This window comes from Coffea arabica, chromosome 7c, assembly GCF_036785885.1.
Source record: "Coffea arabica cultivar ET-39 chromosome 7c, Coffea Arabica ET-39 HiFi, whole genome shotgun sequence".
Taxonomy (NCBI): domain Eukaryota; kingdom Viridiplantae; phylum Streptophyta; class Magnoliopsida; order Gentianales; family Rubiaceae; genus Coffea; species Coffea arabica.
Window position 1 is genome coordinate 31,406,133 of NC_092322.1, and position 10,869 is coordinate 31,417,001.

The 10,869-nt window shown below is 36.7% G+C and overlaps 1 protein-coding gene across 1 annotated transcript; it reads left to right on the forward strand.

Moving 5' to 3' along the window:
- Nucleotides 1-6,695: 6,695 nt before the first annotated feature.
- LOC113698219 (AAA-ATPase At3g50940-like) lies at nucleotides 6,696-9,268 on the forward strand. Its single transcript, XM_027217950.2, has 2 exons — nucleotides 6,696-7,868; nucleotides 8,455-9,268. Exons 1-2 carry the CDS (start codon nucleotides 6,849-6,851, stop codon nucleotides 9,097-9,099), a joined length of 1,665 nt encoding a protein of 554 aa, XP_027073751.1. The 5' UTR covers nucleotides 6,696-6,848; the 3' UTR covers nucleotides 9,100-9,268.
- The last annotated feature ends 1,601 nt before the right edge of the window (nucleotides 9,269-10,869 follow it).

The window sequence follows — 10,869 nt, forward strand, 5'->3', positions numbered from 1 at the left end:
TCTTAGTTGTACAAATTTATGTGGATGATATTATTTTTAGTGATACTAATGAAAGCTTGTGCAAGGATTTTTCCATGCTAATGCAAAAGAAATTTGAGATGAGTATGATGGGAGAGTTGAACTTCTTCCTTGGACTCTAAATCCATCAAATTCAAGAGGAAACTTTCATCAATCAAACCAAGTACACAAAGGAATTGTTCAACCTATTTGGGATGGAAGAATCAAGGCAGGTGGGAACTCCAAAGTATGCACGTCCACAAAACTTGACAATGTACTAAAATAGATGAAAAGTGTTATAGAGATATGATTGGTAGTTTATTTTATCTTATCGCAAGTAGGTTAGATAGTATGTTTGTTGTGTGTATTTGAGCTCGTTTTCAATCATGTCTCAAGGAATCCCATCTTATGGCCATCAAAAGAATTTTTAGATATTTGAAAGGAACTTTGGAATACGGTTTAAGGTTTCGTAAGTCTAAGAATGTTGATTTAGTTGGCTATTTCGATATGGATTTTGTCGGCTGGAGAGTAGATAGAAGGAGCACTAGTGGTACATGTTATTTTTTTGATAATTGCTTAGTTTCATGGTTTGGTAAGAAATAGAGTGCAGTCCACGTTGGAAGCCAAGTATATTGCCACTGGGGCTTGTTATGCTCAATTGTTGACGGTGAAACACACTTTGCTTAATTTTGGTTTGATATATGATTGTGTGCCTAAGTTGCGTGATAAAAATAGTGCCATTAATTTGACTGGAAACCCCATTCAATATTCTAAAATCAAGCATATAGATATTAAGTATCATTTTATCAAAGACAAGAAATTTGAATAAATTATGTTTACTCGAAAGATCAAATAGTAGACATTTTTGCAAAAGCATTGCCTTTGAATCAATTTGTTTATTTAAGATCAAATTTGAGCTTTTTGAAAAAAATTTCTTAATTTTTTCTGTGTCGACATCTATTGGACGTCCAACAATTATGAACGAATGTTCGACAGCTTTTAAAATGTTTTTCAAAGTTTCCAGGGTCGAACGGAGGTGTCGGACACACAACTACTTCGTTAGATGTCCAACACTAAACAAACATGTTTTTAAGCTCTTGGAAGTTCATTTCTTCTCTTTTCATTCAAAGTTTCAAATGATGGAAGACTAACTCTAGCTCCAATCCTCACTTCAATTATTCCCTTCAAACTCAAAATTACTTCAAATTGCTCTCAAAAAATCAAATCTCTATCTACAAGACCTCATTTCTCAATAAAATTTCATTCGAAACCATCCAAAATTTAAAAAAAAAAAAAAATTGAGATTTGCCCTAAACCCCCAAATTCTTAAAACTCTTCTTGGACATAATTTTGTGAGTTTTAGCTTCCTTAGTTACTCTCTCCAAACCTAGTAAATGTAGTTTAAGGCTATTTTTTACATGACTAGTAAATGTAGTTCTATTTGAGGATTGATTTTGGATTCATTATATGTCGTTTTATAAATAAGGTTGGCATAGACTCTTGTAGGAAACTCCTTTATGCAAAATTTTTTATTTCGATTTTCTGACATTTTAACACTCCTTCCATTAGCCAACCTTCAAAAGAAAAGTTCACCCATTTTTCACTAAAACTATTTTAAAAGAAAAAATCTCAAATTCCTTGTTGGGTCATGGTACCACAAAGAGGCTATGATTGACGGTCGATCTAAACGAACTCATGATCGACTTTCCCCTTCCCCTTGCACTTGTCCCTCCAAATGTCCTCACACTTCCACTCTATCTCTTCCACCTTCTATTGGTCCTAGTTCTACAGCTCCACCTCCTTCTTCTTTGGACCAAATCATTGCCCTTTTGCATGACTTGAAGAATCACATGACTTTCCTTGAGCATGGTCTACACTTGGTAATGCAACTGAAGCAAAAGAAAAACAATATTAAAGGATGCGGGCTCTATTGATAAGTAACCCGCAAGAAGAAGTTCCCACATAGTTGATCCCTTCACCAATGGAGCAACAAGGACCTCTCGGTACCTCTCGTGATGTTATGGGTCCATCCACCCAACTGTTGCAGTTGGCTGATCCTAATAAAGATGAGGAGACTGAAGAAGAATACTTTCAACTTGTCCGGTGAAGACCTCTTCACCAGTCGCTATCTTAGATATTGTTAGGACATGTAGTCATGTTATCATAGAGGGGCTCATTTTTAGTTTAGGATGTTGCACGCATTGATCATTCCAGAGTACCTTTGTTAATTTCTTCTGATGTGTTAATGAATTGTTTCAAACTTGATGCTACCTTGGTACCTTCTTAATATCTTAGTTCTTTTGATGATTGCTAACTGGGTGATGAGCTAATGCATTGACGTTGATACTTTTGATAATAGCTTGCTGCATTGCTGATAACTTGATGTGCATTTACTGTATTTGTGTTGGCTTGCTATATCAGATATTTTTCTTTTTGATTGATGACAAAAAGGGAGATTAATTGATAATTCTTGAATTAAGGGAGAGATGAATATTGAGTTTAATTGATGATTCTTGAATTGAGGGGGAGAAGAATGTTGAGTTTAATTGATGATGTTTCTCATGTTGAGGGGGAGTTCATTCTCCACAATTTCTTTTTACAAGATGAATCATCATTTGATTTGTCATCATAAAAAAGAGAAGAATGTTGAACTTGATCCCTAGTTTTAATGATTATACAAAACAAATAATGATTAGCCTTAACGATTTTGTGTAAAAAAGTGTGTAAAGGCAAGTTATTAACAAGTTGGGAAGCACAAAATTTCGAAACAAAAGAAATTGAAGTTTTTATAAACCGTGGGATGCTTAATATCAGTGCTGGATGTTCGACAGATTACGACAAACCAACGGACACTCATGTCGGACGTAGTAACCTCCTATCTACTATCCGAAAAATTCGAAATCTAAAATAGTGTAAAAAGAAGTGCTTTGAATCATTGCTATTTGATCATAGTTGAAACTGATTGATTCGTTCTGTCGATTAGACACATTATGAAGAATCAGGCGTCCAATTGCTTGTAAACAAAACTCCTCAACCTACTATCAACCGCAAATGTTGGATGGATTTTAAATTGTCAAACGTCCAATATTCCAAATGACTAGTTTTTGGAGCATTTTATGCTTGACCGTTGAAAACTATTAAAGCATCATCTTTTAGCACCTGTATAAGGAGTAATTCCAAATTTGAAGAAAGACTTTTGCCAGTATTAATTACAAGCTTTCAAGACTGATATTAGGCAAAAATAATCTTTCTCTCTCTTGTGATTCTTTGTGTTGTTGTAATAAATTGTATAACTTTTCAATTATGAGTAGTGTGTTTGAATTTGATAATAAAGGAGTTTAGGATTATCCAATTACTTGAACGGGAAGGCGGAGGAAGGATATTTATATCAGAGCGAGAGTCACTCTTCGTAGGAAAGTAAGCATATAGGCTGATTTTGTAGGATAGGCTAGTTCAGCATCATTTATTACCCTAATATATCGGATCACGGGCAGTTTCTAGCGATTTTGTGCATTTTGCACACTGTATAACTTTATTTGCACACGGCGTAACGTTGTATGCACAACATGTAACTTTAGAACAAATTTTTATGGATCCCACACACGTTGTTAAAAATGAGGTATAAGAATTGATTTGAACCGTACAATTTTTTTAAATCAAATCTTGGCCATGCACTATTTAGGAACAGTCCTTCTAACGAGCGTCCCTGCCCCTTCTCTTAATATATCAGATTGGATCAAGTCATGTCAATCAGGTCACATTAGTCGACTACCTTGGGCTCATTTTTGGGGGTGCCATCCTGGACTGTATTTTTGTGCTAATCCTTTGGATTCTGAGCCGAGGTCACGGCTCAGTCCCATAGTTTTATAAAAACTAGACTCAAAGTTATGGCCGCAATAAGGAAAGATCAGTAAAGGTTTATAATGATTAGAAAATGATAGCTAAATCTAAGCAACAATTGGCCCCTCAATTGTTGCATTCTAAAGGTTGCATTATTTTGGAGACCCAAAGTGATATATTTTAATCTCAATGAAACAACGTGCCCATAAAAAATAAATAAGATTCTGTTGGCTTTTTGTTTTGACTTTTTCTTAGTACATTTGCCATGAATTTGTAACTATCACGTGATATGGCACTTTAGGTTGATTTCTCATTACTTGGATTCGCATAATCAATGACGCTCATGAAGTGGCAGGTAATTAAAAATTTGTCTAAGCAACAATGTACGCGTATAGGAATTGTAAGGCTGAATTTTGTGATTCACTTCCACAAAGCTGTATTATACTTATCATATAGTAAAAGGTTTGATGAAAAGATCTCATTTCAAGCAATATTCATGTGACTTTATTTTTTCTATGCTTAAAAATAGAAAATGTTTCGAATCTCAAAATTAGTCTTTTAATTTAATTAATTCATATTAACTGAATAAATACAAGTCTACGTTATAATAAACATACATACAGCACACGTTCTTTTTTCTACTGCTGTAAAGTGTCCGCCATGTTATTTTGTATCATGAAGAAGGACCGTGTTTTGAAACGATGAGTTTGATGGAAAAGCATGAATGTGATTGATATCCGCATATGGGCATTGGAATTGGATTGGCCAGGGAATGTTGTGTTTAGTACCTGTGGAATCCTGTGATCCTATTTCCTCGAAGATTTATAACAACAAATATGGATGTCAAATATGGATTTATTTTTGTCAAAATATTTTAAAAATAGTTTAGTTTAGTTTATTTGTTAAATCTTGGAAATGGAAACTTGCTATTTGATGACCAAGGATGAAATGAAGCAATCGCAACATTCACCAAATCTTGTTGGCCGTAATTGTACGATGTCTTACCTTCTCGAGAAGGAAACACATCAGCTTCCACTAAGGTTTGGTGTGCTTTGCATGCCCTAACATTTTATTTTTCTCACTTTATCCCATCCATCATTGCACTTCAACAAATGAACCTTTTAAAACATTGAAGTTGATGAGAATACCCCCTTCCCCAATTTAATCTTTAAAATTTCTAACGGAAATGTACTTTTCATGTTTTATAAAGAAATGACCCCCAAAGTTTTCATGTATGTTTTGAGCATTCATCACATTAAAAAAAAAATCTTTCATTAATTCATAGCATTTGCAACTAAAACAGAAAAAATATTCCAAGTTTCTTTAAATTCATTTCCATGCTCTTTCTCTAGATGCTATTCATCACACTATATAGAAGAACCAATCGAAGAAATATGTGGATGCAGCAAAATAACACTCTTGAGAAGATCTTGGATACTGAAAAATCTCGGAAAGAAATTTCTCGGATATTCAAATTATAAGATTTGATTGTATGATAAACTAATTATTTTGTTGTGCTTTTTAGAAAAATAATTTGAAATACGAAAACATTTCTTTTTATCTAGAATCATCATGTATATAATTGTTTCAAATGAATAGATCCGAAACTTTGCGCGAAAGAAGAGAAATGTGTGCTACATCCGACTTGAACCTATGGACATTTATGTCTATTCATCATTTTTTTTTAGGGGTAGCATTGCTTTTTTGATGTCAAGTTTGAGCACTAATAGTAAATATTTGGTTTGAGGCCATTGAGTTTGATGAATGAATTAATACCATTTGTCCTCTCAGACATTTTGAACCTTTTGATGATAAACCATGTATTCGTCTAGAGTCATTTTACACAATTCCCATTGGATTTAGGATTAAAAAATTTTAATTATTCTGATTCTCATAATGCATTGAAGAATCGCAAACTTGTGGAGGTGTTGGAGGAAAAAGACAAGGGAAATGGTGACGATACATTCTGTGTGATGTTGATCAAATTCCACGTGTGTTCCATTTTTTTCTCCTGATTTTAGAAAAGATTTCATTATTATCTATTAATTTCTTTAATGACTGGACGAATCCATGTGCATTTTACAAAAGGTTGCTGCTGAAGGACCGTAAAGATTTGTCCCTATTGTGGGCAATTCCTAATAAACAAAGTAAAATGAGCAGAATGTACTGCCATACCCATTCGTCCATACCTAACTCCAAGTCAATAATGTAATCCTCGTCAGTGCCCTGCATTTAAAGCATCCCGGCCCCTCGTTGGTTTCCATTTCTTTATCCCAGCCGTAGATGTCCACATCAATTTTTTTTTTTTATCATCCTCGCTTTATCTATATGTTACTCTATCATAATCTATTTAAAGAAAATTTAACTAGATTTACGTGAAGAGTAAACTGAATCACCATCAGATCAAACAAATACACCATACATCCATATAAATTTTTTTAAAGAAACCACTTATTATGATAATTGGTGAAAGATAAGGTTTAAAACTTCAATCTCCCGTCTCACCAAGTCTAGCCACCAGTTCTTTGGACTGGTGGTAGATGTCCCCGTTGATGAAGAGGTGGATTCCGTTGATGAAGAGGTGAATGGAATCCTTCCCTCTCTTTCTCACGTCACAAAAGTAGAGTGTCAAGACAAACAGCAAATTGGTAGTGCAGGGAAAAAGGCCTCTTGGAAAGAAGGACAAAACCTCAAGAGGGGTATGTCACTTGAAGACTGGAGTCTTTAATTGAGTGAAGAAACAGGCGTTGCTAATTAGAAACGTCGTCCAGAAAGGGAAGCAGACTTTGAGAGTCCTGGTAAAAACATCTGCTGAGAAAACCCCATTTCCATAAGTCTACCAAAAGTCTTCAATTTGTTATCCATTAGTAGTACCAGTTGAGAGTTTCATTTTCCCTTGATTCTTGATTTTTATAGTTGAAGTACCTCGAGCCCTCTTAAACCTCATCAAACCCCATTGGTCTAACCTCCTGAAAAACAACTCCCCGAAGGACAAAAATTTTTCAGCAGCCATGCCTTCAAACATCAAAATACCATCAACCAGAGCAATCATCTCTGCTGCAGCCTCTGTAGCTGCCACCGCCATGCTTATTAGGTCCGTCGCCAATGAGATCATTCCCCGCGAGTTCAGACAATTTTTCTTCACCAATGTTTACCGCCTTTTCACAGCATTCACCAATGAAGTCATCTTAGTCATCGATGAATTCGATGGTCTTGGCCAAAATCAACTCTTCAAGGCCGCAGAAGTTTACTTGGGATCCATTCTAAGTCCATCCACTAAAAGGTTTCGAGCCACACTGCCTCAAAAAGAAAAGAAAATCAACATTTCCATGGAAACCGATGAAGAACTCACCCAAAAATTTAACGGCTTCCAGATAAAATGGAGGATGGCCTGTAAGCAGATTCGACCGAGATACGTTTCACAGCCTGGTGGCTATGATTCAACTATGTTATCCAAACCCTGGTATTATGAATTAATCTTTCACAAGAAGCATAAGGATAAGGTTATTGGCGAGTACTTGCCTTATGTTTTGGAAAGATCTAAGGCTATTGAACTTGAAAAGAAGACACTGAAATTGTTTATGTTGGGAAACGATCGGATGATGGGACATAGGGGCAACCCGTGGCAATCAGTCGATCTTGATCATCCAGCCACATTTGACACGTTGGCAATGGATACAGATGCTAAAAAGATGGTTATCGATGATCTTGAGAATTTTGTCCGAAGGAAAGAGCTTTATCGGAAAGCTGGGAAGGCATGGAAAAGGGGGTATTTGCTGTTTGGGCCACCAGGAACAGGGAAATCAAGTTTGGTTGCTGCCATGGCCAATTATTTAAAATTTGATATCTATGACTTGGAGCTCACTGATGTCAGGACCAACTCTGATTTGAGAAGGCATCTGATTTCAACAGCTAATCAGTCGATACTTCTGGTGGAGGACATTGATTGCTCGATTGAGCTCACGGAGAAGCGACCAAAAAAAGCATCAAGTGCATCTATGTTCCCTCAACAATATGGTCAAGAAAACTGGGTAAGTGTCCAATGTGATCTGTGCTGTTTTGGAGTAACATAGCGTTGCAGTGTGTTACTGTGTTTTATCTTGGCACTGTTTTAGTTTTGCCCATTGCATGACTTTCTCCTTTGTGTGAGTTCACATTGCTTCATGAACTCTGCCACGTAGACAAACTAGAGTGCTTTGGCAAATACCATATACCAGAAGACTTTATCAAGTATATTATGTTATCATCAAGTTGGCAGAAAGTGATAACCACGGTTTAAAGCGATTAATTTGAATGTTTAAACAAGTTCCGTCTACAACGGTATGTCTTAACTCCATGCCAGGTACCCAATTTCCAGTCTCCATTTTCTCGCTAGTAAAGCACCATAGGTTGGAGTCTTGGAGTCTTGGAGATTCACAGTATATTCGAACGTGCTTGTGCATCTGATCTGAATGCAGTCATTTGCTTTACAACTTCAAAATTTAGGAAGCTCATGCACTTAACTGAATTCGTTGTCAGCCTCTTGGGCTCTGACTTAGACACTTGCATATATTTATCAGAGCCATGGAGAAATTAGATTATCACAGCAGAATCTTTTTTCACTTACCATCTTTCCAGGTTACCTTGTCTGGATTACTGAACTTCATTGATGGACTATGGTCGAGCTGTGGGGATGAGCGCATCATAGTGTTTACAACTAATCATAAAGATAAGCTAGACCCGGCTTTATTGCGCCCTGGTCGTATGGATGTGCATATTCACATGTCGTATTGCACCCTGTGCGGTTTCAAATTGCTTGCTTCCAATTACCTTGGAATCACAGATCATCCACTCTTCTTGGCTGTTGAGCAGCTGCTGAAAGTCACCAAGGTGACTCCTGCAGAAGTAGGAGAGCAGTTATTGAAGAATGGTGAGCCTGAAATTGTACTAGCATGCCTGATTGAGTTCCTCGAGGAAAAAAAGAAAAATGTCCAAGTTGAAAACCATAAAAGTAATCAACAAGCACCCAAATCTGCAGTTCTCCAAGAGCCGGAGGAAGAAGGTGGAAATGAGGGAAAGACAAGTGTAATCGGCCTTCAAGCAATTAAAGAGCTGGTAAAGACGAATAAAGTGTCTCCTGCTGAAGTTCAAGACCAAGTGATAAGGGAGAACGAGGCTGATATTATTTTGAGACGCTTGACTCAATTGCTTCAGGAGAAAAAGGAGACGCATGTACTAAAAATAGATTCAGGATCTTCTGCTGAGAATCTCTCCCTAACCTGAATTTGAAGGGAAAAGGGGGGACGTAAAGCTGGGAGCACCTGAGTAGAGAGGAGTATGACAAAATTCGCACATCATGTCTCCTGGTGCTAAACCAAGCTTATCATGTCTCTTGTTGCTAAACTAAGCTTAAGCAATATTTCGTATATTACAACTACTTGGTACATTAAAATTCTCTTTATATGACAAGCCAGATATTAGTTCTCTATATTAGTATATATAGCAACCCACATATTAGCATTTGAAAACAATTGCCACATATTACTCAATGACAACGATTGTGAATCACATAACTAACAAAATCTGTAATAGCGTAGGAAATTTAATCTCACATTGACTCAACTTTTAATTTAGGTGTCACTCCAATTTCAAGTCAACTTTACTTTGCCGTCGCCAAAATGGTCACAAAAATAGCGGCTAAGAAAAAAAACCATAAGAGCCACTAGGCCTTTGGCCTGGTGGTCAAGGCGGTGTGGAAGGTTAAGGATTCAATTCTTGTCTTCTACCAATTTGTTACTATATATGGCAGTCTTAATTAATTTTATTCAATAGAATCTCTATTCACATCGAGTCCTCCTCCCCCTTCCATTAGGCTAGATTAGTTTATAGGAATTCTACCGTTGCAACAAAAAAAGAAAAAAACCATAAGAAGCATGTCAGAGAAGGTAGTCGAGAAAGGCTCCGTATTCAGGAGACTTGCAGTCCTTGACTCCTTAGTACTCAATTTTTTCTTCAGTCTTTTCACAACTAGAGCCGTGGTTTAATACTTGACAAAAAAACCTATTTCCATATAATTTCCCGAAAGTCTACTACAAATCTACTTTGTCAAATCGCAATACTAGTTGAGATTTTGCCTTTGCTGCTTCATTTCATGAAATTTACTGATTTTCTTTTTCTTTAAGAAGCTGTTCTCATCACCTCAGCTTCGTAGATGGAAATGTAAGTTCCAACAAGAATTCTGGTGAATCTCCGCATCATTTTTCTTGATTCTTGACGTTCATATTTGAAGCACCTTGGACCTTTTTAATCGACATCAAAGTTCAAACTCCATCGATCTGGCTTGTTGAAATCAACTCTTTAATGCTGCAGAGGTTAAACTTGGGAATATTCTAAGTCCATCCACCAAAAACGTCTCATCGACATTTCAAGGGAAAACGATGAAGAACTCACTGACAAATGCGTGGCTTCTGGCTAAAATGGAGGATGTTCTATAAAGAAATTCAGCCGAGTTACGTTTCGCAGCCTGATCATGACTACAATCCAACTATGAGATCTGAATTCTGAACTCCGTTAAATTAAATTACCTTTCACAAGAAGCAAAGGGATAAGGCTGTCGATGAGTACTTGCCTTATGCTTTGAAAAGATCCAAGGCTGCTGAATTCGAAAGGAAAACACTGAAATTGTGTATATCAAGAAGTGATGGAAGGAGGGGACGCAGGGTAGTCCATGGAAATCAGCCAGTCTTTGGAACTCACTGATATCAGGAACAACTCTTGACTTGAGAAGGTATCTGAATCTTTCGACTGCTAATCAATCGAGTAGAAACTCATGGTGGAGGACAGTGATTGCTCGATTGAGCTCACGGATAAGCGGCCAAAAGCATCTAGTGCTGCTATTCTGCTTATGCACCCTCACCAATATAGTGAAAAAATACAGGGGCTAAGTTTCCCGTGTGATTTGCCTGAGGTGTTCTGTCTAATGTCTATACCACAAAATTTGATGTAGTTAGGGTGAAAGCCAACGTTTCAATATAATTTTCATCTAGTTTGGAA

Excerpts from the sequence above, each read along its gene's own strand:
- LOC113698219 (XM_027217950.2), top strand. The coding sequence starts at position 6,849 with ATGCCTTCAAACATCAAAATACCATCAACCAGAGCAATCATCTCTGCT. Across the intron at positions 7,869-8,454 it reads AATATGGTCAAGAAAACTGG|GTTACCTTGTCTGGATTACT; the intron begins GTAAGTGTCCAA and ends CCATCTTTCCAG.